Source organism: Ranitomeya imitator, chromosome 2, assembly GCF_032444005.1.
Source record: "Ranitomeya imitator isolate aRanImi1 chromosome 2, aRanImi1.pri, whole genome shotgun sequence".
In the NCBI taxonomy this organism is placed as follows: domain Eukaryota; kingdom Metazoa; phylum Chordata; class Amphibia; order Anura; family Dendrobatidae; genus Ranitomeya; species Ranitomeya imitator.
In genome coordinates this window covers 672,039,831-672,057,347 of record NC_091283.1, presented here as the reverse complement: position 1 = coordinate 672,057,347, position 17,517 = coordinate 672,039,831, and the positions used below count along the sequence as shown (strand labels likewise).

The 17,517-nt window shown below is 45.6% G+C and overlaps 1 protein-coding gene across 5 annotated transcripts in view; it reads left to right on the top strand.

The window, feature by feature from the left end:
• ERCC6 (ERCC excision repair 6, chromatin remodeling factor) overlaps positions 1–17,517 on the top strand; it is a 259,795-nt gene that overhangs the window by 153,959 nt on the left and 88,319 nt on the right. For all 5 annotated transcript variants that reach the window (XM_069753041.1, XM_069753044.1, XM_069753042.1 and 2 more), the window contains one exon: positions 10,905–11,081. In XM_069753041.1, the coding sequence (XP_069609142.1) occupies positions 10,905–11,081 (177 nt within the window). The remainder of the gene's footprint in view (positions 1–10,904; positions 11,082–17,517) is intronic.

The window sequence follows — 17,517 nt, the reverse complement described above, 5'->3', positions numbered from 1 at the left end:
CGCTGATTGGTCGAGGCCTGGCGGCCTCGACCAATCAGAGACGCGGGATTTCTACGTCGATGCTGTGCCCGTCGCTGATTGGTCGAGGCCTGGCGGCCTCGACCAATCAGAGACGTGGGATTTCCAAGACAGACAGAAAGACAGACGGAAAAACCCTTAGACAATTATATATATATATAGACTAGATTGTGGCCCGATTCTAACGCATTGGGTATTCTAGAATATGCATGTCCCCATAGTATATGGACAATGATGATTCCAGAATTCGCGGCAGACTGTGCCCGTCGCTGATTGGTCGAGGCAACCTTTATGACATCATCGTCGCTGTGCCCGAGACGCGGGATTTCTACGTCGATGCTGTGCCGGTCTCTGATTGGTCGAGGCCTGGCGGCCTCGACCAATCAGAGAGCCGGGATTTCCAGGACAGACAGACAGACAGACGGACGGAAAAACCCTTAGACAATTATATATATATAGATACCGGCCGGATTTAGCGCCAATAGTTTGCACCAATATTTATTATCAGCATCTCTATTCGGTCTCCTTTTTGCCACCAACTAATTAAGTTTGCACATGCACTTTATAATATTTATTTGGTAAATCTGCTTGCTATATATTTTATGGCTTATTGACACAGGTATGCACATATATGTTGTCCTTACACTGTGGTTATATATTTAATTTATTTTTACTGCTGCCATTTATATGTCCCTGGTGTTGTGCTTTTTATGGTATTTTTTCCCACCGTTGCACTATATTATATATACTAGCTGAAGAGCCCGGCGTTGCCTGGGCATAGTAAATATCTGTGGTTAGTTATAGCACGTCACTTCTCTTATTTTCCCATCACGCCTCTCATTTTCCCAATCACATCTTTAATTTTCCCCCTCACATCTCTCATTTTCTCCCTCACTCCTCTCATTCCCGCCTAACACTTGTCATTTCGACCTCACATCTGTCATTTTCCGATCACTACACTATTTTCCCTCACTCCTCTCATTTTGCACTCACACCTTTTCATTTTCACCTCACACCTCTCATTTTCACCTCAGTATACACCTGTATGTCATCTCCTGTATATAGTATATACCTGTATGTCATCTCCCCTGTATATAGTATATACCTGCTGTGTCATCTCCCCTGTATATAGTATATACCTGTATGTCATCTCCTCCTATATATAGTATATACCTGTATGTCATCTCCTCCTATATATAGTATATACCTGTATGTCATCTCCTTCTATATATAGTATATACCTGTATGTCATCTCCTCCTGTATATAGTATATACCTGTGTGTCATCTCCCCTGTATATAGTATACTAGATTGTGGCCCGATTCTAACGCATCGGGTATTCTAGAATATGCATGTCCCTGTAGTATATGGACAATGATGATTCCAGAATTCGCGGCAGACTGTACCCGTCGCTGATTGGTCGAGGCAACCTTTATGACATCATCGTCGCCATGGCAACCATTATGACATCATCGTCGCTGTGCCCGTTGCTGATTGGTCGAGGCCTGGCGGCCTCGACCAATCAGAGACGCGGGATTTCTACGTCGATGCTGTGCCGGTCTCTGATTGGTCGAGGCCTGGCGGCCTCGACCAATCAGAGAGCCGGGATTTCCAGGACAGACAGACAGACAGACAGACAGACAGACAGACAGACGGACGGAAAAACCCTTAGACAATTATATATATAGATACCTGTAGGTAATCTGCTCCTGTATATAGTATATACCTGTGTGATCTCCTGTATTAGACCTCGTTAACACGTTATTTGCTCAGTATTTTTACCTCAGTATTTGTAAGATAAATTGGCAGCCTGATAAATCCCCAGCCAACAGGAAGCCCTCCCCCTGGCAGTATATATTAGCTCACACATACACATAATAGACAGGTCATGTGACTGACAGCTGCCGTATTTCCTATATGGTACATTTGTTGCTCTTGTAGTTTGTCTGCTTATTAATCAAATTTTTATTTTTGAAGGCTAATACCAGACTTGTGTGTGTTTTAGGGCGAGTTTCGTTTGTCAAGTTGTGTGTGTTGAGTTGTGTGTGGCGACATGCATGTAGCGAATTTTGTGAGATGAGTTTTGTGTGGCAACATGCGTGTAGCAACTTTTTGTGTGTCGAGTTGCATGTGACAGGTTAGTGTAGCAAGTTGTGTGCAGCAAGTTTTGCGCATGGCGAGTTTTGCGCGTGGTGAGTTTTATGTCTGGTGCCTTTTGAGTATGTGCAAGTTTTGTGTGAAGCAACTTTTGCATGTGTTGCAAATTTTGTGCATGTGGCAATTTTTCCGCATGTGCAAGTTTTGTGTGTGGCGAGTTTTCCATGAGGTGAGTTTTGCACTTGTGGCGAGTTTTGCGTGAGCCTATTTTTTGCATGTGGCGAGTTTTGCGCGAGCCTATTTTTTGCATGTGGCGAGTTTTGCGCATGGTGAGTTTTGAGCGGCGACTTTTGTGTTTCGACTTTTATGTGGCGAGGTTGGTGTATGTGTGGTGAAATGTGTGCTGAGGGTGGTATATGTGTTCAAGCACGTGGTAGTGTGTGGCGCATTTTGTGTGTGTGTTCATATCCCCGTGTGTGGTGAGTATCCCATGTCGGGGTCCCACCTTAGCAACTGTACGGTAAATACTCTTTGGCGCCATCGCTCTCACTCTTTAAGTCCCCCTTGTTCACATCTGGCAGCTGTCAATTTGCCTCCAACACTTTTCCTTTAACTTTTCCCCATTATGTAGATAGGGGAAAAATAGTTTGGTGAATTGGAAAGCGCGGAGTTTAAATTTTCTATTCGCCACGACAGCACCCACTAGAGAGAGAGGGGATCCGCCCCTAGGAACAGGAAACCTACAGAGAGATAAAAGGGGCGGCCCCCCCTCGCTCCTCAGTTGGTTTCTTGTTCCTAGAGGGGAACCCACAGAGAAGACTCTATGGCTAAGAAGAGGAAGACCTGCCTGGGTTACCGCCTGTTCGTCTCTGCTGAGCGTCAGGGGTCCCAGAGCAGGTGGACAGTGTCGGAGGAATGTTCCTGCGGGCTCCCCCCTCATCTGGTGCGGCTGGCATGCAGCCTGAAGGTAACCAACGGTCTCCCTGCTGGGACACCGTTGTGTGAGGAGCTGACTGCGGGGGTACCTTAATCTGGCCGGGCCGGGAGCAGGTACAGGACGCCCTCTTGATGTCATCTGAGCGGCGGGGTGATGATTCCATGGTCCGGATTTCCCTCCTGTCCCTCCAGGTAAGAGGCGACATGATGTGAAGGGAAGCGCTTGCAGCGGCGTCCTCCGATGTACTGCAGACGCGGGCGCATGCGCAGTAGCGTCGGCGTCCCGAAAATGGAGGACTGGTACTTCCGGGGTTACGAGGTTAGATTTTCATTTCCGGGGGAACCGCCATATTGGATTCCTCTATGCGGTGCCATTACCCTGACGCCGGACCTGTGAGTAAAAAAAAAAAAGAAAAAGAAAGAGGAAATGAGGTGTGTATAGGGAGTTACTGCACTATAAAAGGAAGTTAGTAGTGCAGTCTGTGTGCCATTATGTCGTCCCAAGAGGAGGTCAGTGTGCACCCTATGGAAGAGCCATTAGTTCCTAGTGGTGAAGCCAGGAAAAGGAATAGTGGACACTCTAAAATAAGTGACTCCACTGATAAATCAGGAAGAAAATCCTCCCGTTCCACACCCCAAGCTAAGACATCTCCGCAGCCGGTATAATTATTACGCTGGGTGAGTGCGTATATAGCTTCACTGAAGCTTATATTGATTCCTTTGCTTATATTATTTCTAGGCAAAGAGGACGGGGAAGAGTAAGCACAAACAATGTGCCATATGTACCGAACCCCTGCCTGACTCCTATCTTAAAAATCTGTGTCAGGCATGTATAGACAACACCTTACGGCAGGAGGAATCGGTTAAAATGAATGAGATACGTCTCATAATTCGGGAAGAACTTCAGTCGTTGGGAGGTGGTTCTACTTCTTCAGTAAATATGGAGAAACGAAGGAGAAAAATATCCTCTCCTAGAGCTGACACATCAGCGGAGAGTGGGGAGGTCGACTCTGATATTTCTCAGCAATCTAATTCCTCAGAGGAAGAGGACTTCGTCTGTTTTCCAACTGAGGGCATAAACAACCTAGTAAAATCAGTGAGAAATACGATGGGGGTATCTGAGTCAAAAGAACCCCAGACACCACAAGAAGTTATGTTCGCTGGTCTTTCTCAGAAGAAAGGCCACGTATTTCCAATAAATCAGGCCATAAAAGATCTCGTTAAAAAAGAATGGAGTAGAGGTCAAAAGGGGTTGATCCCAATATCCTGTAAGAGACGCTACCCCTTTGATGATGAAGATTTGAATACCTGGGCCAAGATACCAAAGGTCGATGCAGCAGTTGCGTCTACATCTCGCCGTTTCTCCTTACCAGTGGAGGATACAGGTTCCTTATCAGATCCTATGGACCGGAAATCAGACGCACTCCTTAAAAAATCGTGGGAAGCCTGTGTCACGGCATTCAAGCCGGCTATTTCAGCCACATGTACTGGCAGATCAATGCTAGTCTGGCTGGATCAGCTGGATCAAAAGATTAAAAGTGGCGTATCCAGAGAAAAATTACGGGCATCTATCCCTTTGATTAAAGATGCGGGCATCTATCCCTTTTATATCAGATGCCTCAATTGATTCCCTCCGCCTGGCGGCCAGAACAGCTAATCTCGCTAATACGGCTCGGCAGGCTTTATGGTTAAAGAATTGGAAGGGGGATGCCCAGTCAAGATCCAAATTATGTTCCATACCCTGTCAGGGTGAGTTCCTGTTTGGAACAGTCCTTGATGATATTCTCACTAAGGCGGGCGAGAGGAAGAAAGGATTCCCTAATCCCTTTATTCCGTCTTACAGAAGGGCGTTCAGGAAGCCACCATTCGGAAGAAAGGGAGGCTTCAGAGACAGGTGGAATAATAAAGATTTCAAACAAAAAGGAAATCTGTTTAATAAACGCCCCTTCAAGCCAACCGATAAATTCCATCAGTGATATTTCTCCGGTGGGTGGAAGACTAAAACAATTCAGTCATCAATGGAAAGAAATAACTAATCAGTGGGCTATTAAATTAACATCCTCAGGCCTCACACTAGACTTTATTAAAACTCCTCCGGATTCTTTCCTTCTTACCACCTTAAGATCCAAGCCTCAGCAAGAGGCACTTGAAACCGAGGTTAAATCCCTCCTACGCAAACATGTCCTAGTAGAGGTTCCATCTTCCCAGATAGGGAGAGGCTTTTACTCTCCCTTGTTTCTGATTAGTAAGCCGGATGGCTCTTTCAGAACTATAATCAATTTGAGGAAGCTGAATTCCTTTATAAAACCTAAAACATTCAAAATGGAATCCATTCGTTCAGCTATAAAAAATCTATTTCCAAATTGTTACATGGTAGTATTGGATCTTAAAGATGCTTACTACCATATTCCCATTCATAATTCACACCAACAATTTCTTCGGGTAGCAGTTTGTATAGAGGGGCAAATTCGTCATCTACAATATAGAGCAATGCCCTTCGGGTTATCTATGGCCCCAAGGATTTTTACTAAGTTACTATCAGAAGTAATGTCTTTTTTATGGGTAAAGGATACTTTGGTCATCCCATATCTAGATGACCTATTGATTGTAGGAAAGAGCCCCCTACAGTGTGAGCAGAGATTACGGGAAGTAGTGTTATCCTTACAATCCCTGGGTTGGCTAGTTAATTGGGAAAAATCTAGACTTCAGCCTGTAACGTGTCAGAAATTCCTTGGGCTCCTTCTAGATTCGGTCGACCAGATTTGTAAACTGCCTGAGGATAAGAAATTCTCCATAGTTGATAAGGTGTCCTCAGCAATAAAAAGACGTAGTATGTCACTAAGACAGGCCATGTCGTTGATAGGCTCTCTAACATCGTGCATTCCTGCGGTACAGTGGGCACAGTTCCATACTAGGCAGCTACAAAAATTTGTATTGGAGGAGGACATTAAGAATAGAGGATGTCTGGATAGAACAGTTTTCCTAACATCGGAAGTATTACACTCCCTTAGGTGGTGGTTGGATCAGAATAATCTTTCAAAGGGGGTTCTATGGGAAATCACTCCTTCTAGTGTTGTGACCACAGATGCTAGTCCTGAAGGCTGGGGGGCACATTTTCAGGATCAATGGGTTCAGGATCTTTGGTCCAGCTCAGATCTTAATAATTCCTCGAATGTCAAGGAGTTGAGGGCGGTATATTACTCCCTTCTCCACTTTCTTCCCCAGCTCAGCGGCTCTCATACAAGAGTATTCTCCGACAACACCACTGCGGTGGCTTATCTGAACCATCAGGGAGGTACAAGGTCGGACAAACTCAGGGAGGTGGCATCAGACATCATGGAGTTAGCCGAAGGTCATCTACTATCACTATCGGCAGTACACATCAGAGGCACAGACAACTTTCGTGCCGATTTCCTGAGCCGTCATACTCTTCATCAAGGGGAATGGATGCTGAGCAGGAAGATTTTCAAATCAATAACAGCTCGATGGGGTGTTCCTCAAATAGACTTGTTTGCCACAAGAGCCAACCGTCAAGTCAAGATGTTTGCCTCTCTAAACAGGGAGGACAAGCCAGACATACTCGATGCCCTCCAAACGCCATGGACATTCGATCTGGCCTATGCTTTCCCTCCATGGAATCTATTACCTATAGTAATAAGAAAAATAAGGGAGGAGGGCGCAAAAGTTCTGTTGATAGCCCCATTCTGGCCCAAGAGGCCATGGTTCTCATGGCTGAGGGCGATGTCAGTGTCAGATCCATGGATTCTGCCTCAGTCCAAGGACCTGCTCTCTCAAGGTCCATTCCTCCATCCTCAGGCAAAGGGCATGAACTTAACTGCCTGGAGTTTGAGAGGCGGTTACTAAATCTCAGGGGGTTTTCTAATGGGTTAATCGATACTCTTATGAAGAGCAGAAAACCTTCAACTACCAGGATTTATGTTAGAATTTGGAGGAAATTCCTTCAATTTCATACTACACAATTTTCCTCTGAGATTCCTATATTTGCAATGTTAGAATTTCTACAAAAAGGGCTGGAATTAGGGCTCTCCGTGAGCACTCTGAAGGTGCAGGTTTCAGCATTAGGAGCTCTTTTTAATCATAACATTGCAGGAAATAAATGGATATCCCGGTTTATATCCGCTTGTGAAAGATCAAAACCAATTAACATTCCTCGGGTTCCTCAGTGGGATCTTTCGATAGTTTTAAATGCATTAACACAACCACCTTTTGAGCCTCTCCATACAGCCTCACTAAAGAATATTTCTTTGAAGACGGTTTTGTTAGTGGCATTAGTCTCTGCCAGAAGAGTGAGCGATCTCCATGCATTATCTATAGATCCTCCCTTTTTAACAGTAACATCAGATAGGATACTTTTAAAAACAGATCCTTGTTATCTCCCTAAGGTGGCTTCTACCTTTCATAGATCCCAGGAGATCTTGTTACCCACCTTTTATGAGAACCACTCAACTCCAGAAGAAGAAAGACTTCACACCCTAGATGTAAAAAGGTCTGTCCTAGCCTATTTAGAGAGAACTAGGGACTGGAGGAAGAGTAGGGCTCTCTTTCTGTCTTTCCAGGGTAAAACCAAGGGTGCCGGAGTCACAAAGAACACATTATCTCGCTGGATCAGAGAAGCCATAATCTTGGCGTATAAAGCTGGAGGGAAAGATCCTCCAATGCATGTGGGAGCGCACTCTACAAGAGCCTTGTCGACTTCCTGGGCAGAAAGGGCGAATGTGCCAATAGACCTTATATGTAAGGCTGCAACTTGGTCTTCACCAAATACCTTCTATAAGCATTATAGATTAGATCTATCCTCTGCTTCTGATCTAACTTTTGGTGTATCGGTCCTTGACTCAGTAAACCCACCCAGTCTATAGTCTCTGCAATTCTCTCTAGTGGATGCTGTCGTGGCGAATAGAAAATACCGGATTACGTACCGGTAATGCTCTTTTATAGAGCCCACGACAGCACCCGTTCACCCTCCCTTTTCTGTATATAGTTGCACATGGTGCTTGTTTGGTGAGATGTAAATATTAGAAAGATGTAGCATGAAGTTGTAAATATGTGTATATATATATGTATATACTTGGACCTGTTAACTAAAACTTGGCGGCGGTTCCTCCTATTCTCTGTAAAACAACTGAGGAGCGAGGGGGGGCCGCCCCTTTTATCTCTCTGTAGGTTTCCTGTTCCTAGGGGCGGATCCCCTCTCTCTCTAGTGGGTGCTGTCGTGGGCTCTATAAAAGAGCATTACCGGTACGTAATCCGGTATTTCACCTCACAACATAGCCTATGACGCTCTCAGGGTCCAGACGTGTGACTGTGCAAAATTTTGTGGCTGTAGCTGCGACGCCTCCAACACTTTTCATTTCACTTTTTCCCCATTATGTAGATAGGGGCAAAATTGTTTGGTGAATTGGAAAGCGCGGGGTTAAAATTTCACCTCACAACGTAGCCTATGACGCTCTCAGGGTCCAGACATGTGACTGTGCAAAATTTTGTTTCTGTAGCTGCGACACTTCCAACACTTTTCCTTTCACTTTTTTCCCCATTATGTAGATAGGGGCAAAATTGTTTGGTGAATTGGAACGCGCGGGGTTAAAATTTCGCCTCACAATATAGCCTATGACGCTCTCGGGGTCCAGACGTGTGACTGTGCAAAATTTTGTTTCTGTAGCTGTGACGCCTCCAACACTTTTCCTTTCACTTTTTTCCCCATTATGTAGATAGGGGCAAAATTGTTTGGTGAATTGGAACGCGCGGGGTTAAAATTTCGCCTCACAATATAGCCTATGACGCTCTTGGGGTCCAGACGTGTGACTGTGCAAAATTTTGTGGCTGTAGCTGCGATGGTGCAGATGCCAATCCCGGACATACACACACACACACACACACATTCAGCTTTATATAGTAGATTTTCATAAATATTGTAATTTATACTGCATTTTGGACTTTGTTTCGTTTTTTTTCTTCGTTTTTTTCTATGTTTTCCCGATTTGTCCGATACACCTTCCATTGGTGCACATTGGTGGTTATATATATATATATATATATATATATATATATATATATATATATATATATATATTCTCTCCTCCCATGTACAAATGCTATGTGCACCGTGCCTTGAGATATATTTAGACCTTGGATTTTGTATATGGACTCTCAAGATTTTCAATCCCTCTTACTCCATGTTCCCCCCCGCTTTTTTCTTTTTCTCTCCTCTTCCCCCACTCCCTTATTCCTCTTCTTCGTCTCATTCTTTCCTTTCGTGTTTATACCATTATTTCTTGGAGTGACCTAGCTCTGTTTGGTCGCTCTCTTTCAGCGGATACTTCATATTGTGAGGCAGTGACCCGTGTTACAGCTAGGGGGTGCTGTTTGTGCTCCCCAGAATGCGCACAGAGGCGTATGAAGGCCACAGGTGTGCATGGGAATCGCAGGTGTAGCTGTGATGGCAATGTGAGGTAGTGACTCGTGTCACTGGTAGGGGTCGCTGTGTGTTCTCCCCAGGTTATGCATGGAGACGGATGAAGTCCATAGGTGTGCATGGGAGTCACGGATTTCCGGTCCGGGTTTTCCATGTGGCTGAAAGCCACAGATTTGTTTGTTAAAAGCCCTGCAGTAAGAGGTATGGGTGTGTCAGGTGTGTGAGGTGCACGTCAGTGTCAGTCTGGTGTGTGCTGGTGTGCAGAGGAGAGGCCTGCCGAGCTCTGGCTGAGTGCATGGAGGCACAGGCCAGCGGAGCCAGCACCCAGGGCAGCTGAATAGCCTGGCACCGGCAGCGTATACAGCGATGCAAGTCATCCATGGTACTGGTCTCGGATGTGGACAGTCCTATTGCCCGGAGGTGGATGTCCTGTGCCTAACCACTACACGTTTCGCCAGCGGACCGCTACTTTCCTCAGGTGGATTTCCACCTTAAATTGACCACATACATATTTTTTTCCAAAAACCCTTGATATTCTCCTTGAGGGATTGTGGCTGGAGCAGCTTGGGCCATAGAGTTCATCTCCAGGCAACAGGACCTGAAGTGATGTCACATCCTGTGAAGTGGCATCACGTGACTGGATCTTGGGCCCACTTTACCAGACCAGGAAGCACAGCAGCGGTCCCGGAGCAACAGCAGGAGTGTGCACGGAGACGTCCGAAACCGGAGTTGTGCAGAGGCTAATCCCCCCACCTTTCATTGAAACATCTCAATTAAAGCACCAGGTGCTTCTCATGCTGCGCTCTTCCTTGTTTGTCTTACTTGACAAGTTATTGAGACACTGACATTATTTTTTAGGTGTGTGTGTGTGTTTGGGGGGGTTATAGCCACCACTGTTCTTGGCTTTTGTTTCCGTAAATTTTTGAAATCATCATTGCATGCTTCTACTTAAATGCCCTACTTTCATGATAAAATACCACTGTAGAGTGAACTTATTACATTTTCCATAAATTTCATCCGAAAGCCAAATATCCCTAATTTTTTGTGAGTAGTGTAAGGTAACTAATTAGTGTTGAGGCCCCCATTCGACTACAGTTGGCCGAACCTGCCGATATTGGTGTGATCGGCTGACTGTCTAATGTGTATGTGGGGCATCCCAAGTCTACCTGGGTGATTGATGTCAGAGAAGAGATGGATCGGCATGTTGGAATTCCAGTGGCAGATTCTTCGGTTCTCCCGGACATTGGCTTCTGACCGAGGTGTCTGGTAAAACAAATCTCTCATAAAGAACAAAGAAGGACTTGGCAGAGCATCACTATCTAAAGCGTAGTGGGGGAGCTCTAATTTCTATGGGGTCTTTAAGTGAAACAAAAATCTGACTGTTTACTAAATAATTGCATTTTCTTTTTTTTTTATTTCAGTTTCGAACACCACATCGCTTAATTCTGTCTGGTTCTCCAATGCAAAATAACTTGCGGGAGCTATGGTCTCTTTTTGACTTTGTCTTCCCTGGAAAACTTGGTACCCTGCCTGTGTTCATGGAGCAGTTCTCTGTTCCCATCACTATGGGGGGTTACGCAAACGCCTCCCCTGTTCAGGTAGGGTCTTTTATTACGCAGTATAATCATTGCTGTCACCGAGACTTTTCCAGTTCTTATTTCTATAGTAATCTTACTGCCGACTTGTGACGTTAATGCTCTGTATACAAGGAGCATTTTTGCTAGATTGAGGTAATATCTGGAGCTAGTAGCCTTATTTATTCACACTGCAGAGTGACAATTAACCCCTTCACTCCAAGGCTGTTTTCACCTTCTTGACCAGTACAATTTTTTCAATTCTGACCAGTGTCACTTTATGTGGTAATAACTCTGGAACACTTCAACATATCCCACTGATTCTGAGATTTTTTTTTTGTGACACACTGCACTTCATGTTAGTTGTAAATTTTGGTTCATATGATTTCCATTTATTTACGAGAATATTGAAAATTTCACATTTTGAAAATTTAGCAAAGTTAATCAGCAATTCTTCATTTTTTTTTTTTTTAACAACAAAATTTACAAACCCAACTTTTTTTTAGGGACCAAAATATTTGAAGTGAGTTTGAGGGCCCTATGTGACAGAAAATAATCAAAAGTGACACCATTTTAAAAAGTGCACTTTTCAAAGTCCTAAAAATGACATTGAAGAAGTTGGAAGTACACAGGAATTAAAGCAATTTGGAAGTCCCGAAGTATACTGCAGTGAAAAGGATGGGAAGTGCAGGGACTCCCAACATTTTGTAAAAACCCGGGTCCCACCACAGACTCGCACTGCCGAACACCTCCTCTGAGCCCGAGGCCCGCAGCATCGCCCCACTCCTGCCTCCACCGCCAGCTTCCTGCAGCAGTGACCCTACCTCCAGGGACCCCATTATACCACTGCTGCGACCCTCCCCGCCCGTAGTAAGCTATAGTAAAAGCAGACTATAAGACACACTACGATTTTGTTAAACATTGTTTTCCTCCCCAAAATTTAGGATGCTTCTTATCATCCAGAAAGTCTTATGGTCCGCAAAATACAGTACATTTTTCCTGCAAAATTGTTCCTTTAGCCCTAAATTTTTCATTTCCACAAGGATAACAGGAAAAAAATGGATGGTGCAATTTGTTGTGGGCTTATATAGGGGAAAACTACTGTTTGGGTATGCAGCAGGGCTCTGTAGCGAAGGAGTGCCATTTGAATTTTAAAGCGCCATTTTGGCTGGAATAGATTGTGGACACCATGTCACATTTGAAGATACCATGACATGCCGAAACAGTAGAAACCCCACAAATGATCCCGCAGTGGAAACTGCACCTCTAGAGAATTTCATTTAAGGGTGTAGTGAGCATTTCTAACACTCAGGTGATTCTTTGAGTTGTCTGAGTATATGAAAAATTACCATTTTTTTCCTCTAAAATATTGCTTTATGCCCCAAGTTTTTTTTTTTAATTTCAAAAAGGGGTAATAGGAGAAAATGAAGGTACAATTAGTCACGCAATTTCTCCTGAGTGCGCCAATACACCCAGAAAGCTACTTTTGAGGTACAGTGCAAAGTGCAGATGGGAAGCTCCATATGGGAGTGCAGATTTTGCTGGAATCATTTGAGGGTGTTGTCATATTGGCAGAGCCTCTGAAGTGCCAGAACACCCATAAGTGACACAACTTTGCAAACTAGAATTCTTGAAGTGAAGTGAGCATTTTGACATCACATGTGCCTCACCGAAATGTATACCATTGGCTGATGAATAAAGAATATTTAAATTTCTACCACTAATATTTTATTTTGGCCCCAATTTTTATTTATTTCCACTAATATACACATACTAGATGGTGGCCCGATTCCAACGCATCGGGTATTCTAGAATATGCATGTCCACGTAGTATATTGCACAGCCCACGTAGTATATTGCCCAGCCACGTAGTATATTGCCCAGCCACGTAGTATATTGCCCAGCCACGTAGTATATTGCCCAGCCACGTAGTATATTGCCCAGCCACGTAGTATATTGCCCAGCCACGTAGTATATAGCCCAGCCACGTAGTATATTGCCCAGCCACGTAGTGTATTGCCCAGTCGTGTAGTATATTGCCCAGTCGTGTAGTATATTGCCCAGTTGCGTAGTATACAGCACAGAGCCACGTAGTATATTGCACAGCGACGTAGTATACAGCACAGAGCCACGTAGTATATTGGCTAGTCACGTAGTATATTGCCCAGCTACGTAGTATATTGCCCAGCAAAAAATAAACATGTACTCACCTTCCGAGGGCCCCTTGTAGTTCGGTCACATGACCGTGACGTCATGGCAGATTCTTCTAGCGCAGGACCTGTGATGACGCCGCGGTCACATGACCGTGACGGCATGGCAGGTCCTTCTCGCGCATGCCCGCAGGGCCTGTGATGACGCCGTGGTCACATGACCGTGACGTCATGGCAGATTCTTCTAGTGCAGGACCTGTGATGACGCCGCGGTCACATGACCGTGACGGCATGGCAGGTCCTTCTCGCGCATGCGCGCAGGGCCTGTGATGACGTCGCGGTCACATGACCGTGACGTCATGGCAGGTCCTTCTCCTATACCATCCTTGCCCCTGGAACCTGCTGCTTGCATGGAGCGGTCACCGGAACGTCGCGAAAGGTGAGTATATAATGATTTTTTATTTTTTTTATTATTTTTAACATTAGATGTTTTACTATTAATGCTGCCTTGCATAGGCAGTATCAATAGTAAAAACTTGGTCACACAGGGTTAATAGCGGCGGTAACGGAATGAGTTACCCGCGACACAACGCGGTCCATTACCGCTGGCATTAACCCTGTGTGAGCGGTGACTGCGGGGAGCATGGAGCGGCCGCCGGGCGCTGACTGCAGGGGAGTAGGGGAGGGACTAATCGGACTGTGGCCGTCGCTGATTGGTCGCGGCAGCCATGACAGCCAGCTGGCGAGACCAATTAGCGACTTGGATTCCATGACAGACAGAGGCCGCGACCAATGAATATCTGTGACAGTCAGAAGGACAGACAGAAAGACGGAAGTGACCCTTAGACAATTATATAGTAGATTGTAGTGCAGATCTTGTCTGCACAGCGGAACCCACCCACTCCCCCATGACTGACCCCATTTTACAAACTACACCTCAATGAATTAATCTAGTGATGCAGTGATCATATTGACACCACGGGTATTTATAGAAATTTATACCATTGGGCAGTGAAAAAAAAATAGAATTACATTTTTTCCACAACAATTTACATTTAAACCCATATTTTTCATTGTCACTCGTGAAAATCGCACCAAAATTTGTCACAATTTCTGCTGAACTTGACAGTACCCTATATGTGGCTGCACAGTACTGCTTAGCAACACGGCGAGACTTGGGAGGGAAAGAGCGATGTTTGACTTACAAAACAAGTTTTAGTAGAATAGTTTGCAGACTCCATATACAGAGCCCCTAAGTGCCAGAAGAGCCGAATTCCCCCTGAAGTGGCCTCATTTTGGAAATTGCTCCCTTTTGGGAATTTATCTACATGTGTGACGATTTAGACTCCATAGGTGGAAGTTGCTGAGTGAAAACTGTAAATCTGCCATTTTAGTTCCCCCGACCGTTGTAGTCCCCATGCATTGTGCCCAGCTCATGCTTCTGGAGCCATGCACCCTGTAAATTTATCAGGCTCTATCGCTACTGAAATGCCGATCATGTGGACGCTAAATGCAGTTTAGGCACACTGGGGCTCAGAAGGGAAAGAGACATTTGGATTTGGGAGAGCAGATTTTGCTGGATTTTTTTTTTCAGGGGCACTTTTCCAGAGCCTTTGTTTCCAGTAATGTGGAAACCCACTATACATCCTTTTAACCCCTTCCCATCCTTGGACGTACTCGGTACATCATGGTCATCTGGTACTTACCGACTTTGTATGTACTGAGTACGTCCAGGTGATTTTGTGCACACGTGATCGCCGCCGAGTGTCAGCTTATTCTATCTGCGTTGCTCCTGACACTTTAACCCCCTAAATACTATGGTCGTTTGCATTATTTATAAGGCAGTCAGGGAGGCAGCTCCTTTTGCCCTCCAATCAGCGCCCCCGCGACGCTATCGCTGAGGACCGATTGTTGCCACTGATTTCTTCACCGGGTCACCAGGCAAGCCCCTCAGACCATGTGCAGAGCACGGACTCGGGCTTGTGTCAGTGCAGCACTGACAGTTATAATCCATTACAATGCTCATGCAGCTGATCCCCGGCTTCCTCTTCATGTTCAAAATGGCCAAGGGCGGGGACAGTGACACCAGCAGTGATTGAGCGCCAGCGTCACATATCACAAAACTGCCCGAGAGCCCTGGGAGAGAGAGCGAGTGCAGACACCGGTGCCGGCACAGGAAGTGAGTATAAGCTTTATGCTATCTGGACCAAGCGAGGGGTATGCAAAATTGTCAAAGTAGTGGACAACTTTTTTAAGGCCTGTAACGCAGACCCGCCTTCAAAGACGTCCCTTACCAAACTTCCCTTGAAAGGTTCAAGACTCTTTGGGTCCAAGTTGGATCAAACCTTTTTTACACTACCATCGGTAAGAACACCTCCCTTCCTCAGCCTAAGCCTAAACGCCCTTTAACCATGAGACGTTCTCTTCAGTTTCGTCCCTTCTCTTCCTTTGGGACCTCCTCCCAATAGGACCATTCTTCTACCTAGTGGGAGAGAAGGAAGCAGTCATTCAAGCCTGCCCCTAATTGGCACACAAGGGGTTGTTCTTCCCTCTCTAATAGATTTTCTTTTGATTGACTAGTTACCCTCACCTGGGAACCATCCCAGGGTGGGTGGCCATCTTTTACTCTACCAGGATATGTAGCTATCCGTGGACGATGGTGCCTGGGTCAGAGAGATTGTGATCTCCGGTTACAAAATAGAATTTTCTACACCTCCCCACCCCAGGAAGACGTTTGTTTTCACGTCCCACCCCCCCAAGGCTCCCAGCTCATGTCCCAGGTTTCTTTCAAGACATCTCCTCACTCCTCCACAGAGGAGTCAAAGTACCTGTTCCTTCTCAAGAATGCTTTTCAAGTTTTTATTCCAATGTTTTTGTTCCAAAGAAGGGCAGCTCGCTCTGTCCAATTCTGGGCCTCAAATGACTAAAAAGACGAGTACGTCTCCGTCACTTCAGGGTGGAATCTCTTTGCTTGGTAATCGCTTCTATGGAACCCGAGGAGTTGCTCTGCTTGTAGGACAATCAAGATGCTTACCTTCACATTCCAGTCTGCGTCCCGCATGTAAATTTCTCCGATTCGCAGTTCATGGGTAACATTATCAATTCACTGATCTCCCCTTCTGCCTAGCTTCTGCCTCCAGGGTGTTTGTGAAGGTGATGGCAACCATCATGGACTTTCTTTGATCCAAGGAAACAGTAATGATCCCCTGTCTGGACACTCTTGGTCAAGGGGAGACTGTTGCCAGAGTCCTCAGAACACCTTGGACTCGCTTGCTTGTCTTGGCTGCATAGTCAACACGGCAAAATCTTCCTCGATTCCATCTCAGTGCCTAGTATTCTTGGGCTGGTTGTTTGTTTCTGATCGCTCCAAATTCCTCCTTCCAGAGGATTTGTTCTCTGATGCACCTGTCTCCACATTCTCTTCGCCTATACATGAGTGTACTGGGGAAGATGATTGCTGCCATAGAAGCTGTGCCTATTTGCCAGTTCCATTCCTGCCCCCTGTGAAAGTGGGACAACAGCATCTCTTCTGTGGACTGTCCCATCCTACTGCCCCTCCGATTGAGACTGTCCTTGACATGACGGATTCTCTCCCTCTTCATTCGATTCGGGAGATCATTCTTTCCTCTCCACTGGCAAGTCGTCACTACCAACGCCAGTTTCCTTGGATGGGGAGCGGTCTTCTTTCATCACACAGTCCAGAGCCACTGGAATTCTGAGGAAGTCTCTCTTCCCATCAATCTACTGGAAATCAGACAACATCACGGCCAAGGCATACATAAACCACCAGGGTGGTACACGCAGCAAGTCCGTTATGATGAAGGTATGAAGAATTCTGGTTTAGGTTGGGCGGCGCGTGCCAGTGATATTAGCAATGCACATTCCCCAGGGGTGGACAATGGCACCGTTGTCTTAAAATGTCGTCAGGGTCTCTCCTCGGGCAAGGGTTCTTCAACCACGACGTATTCGATCAGATCTGTCAGAGATCGGGCACCCCCAAAGTCGATCAAATGGCATCTCGGATGAATCACAAGGTGCCTCACTTCTTAGCCAAGTCTCCTCATGACCCCTGACGGCCTGGTTATTCCATGGGCGAATTTTCAGCTTCATTACCTCTTTCCACCTCTCCGCTGATCCCGAGGGTCGCCAATAATATCAAGAAAGAAAGAGACCCAATAATTGTGGTGCCACCAGACTGGCTCAGAAGCGACTGGTATGCAGAGGTCGTCAATCTGCTCACAAATGTTCTCTGGAAACCTCCAGATCATCGGGACCTCGAGACATCGATAGGGTCTTCTATTCCAACAGAA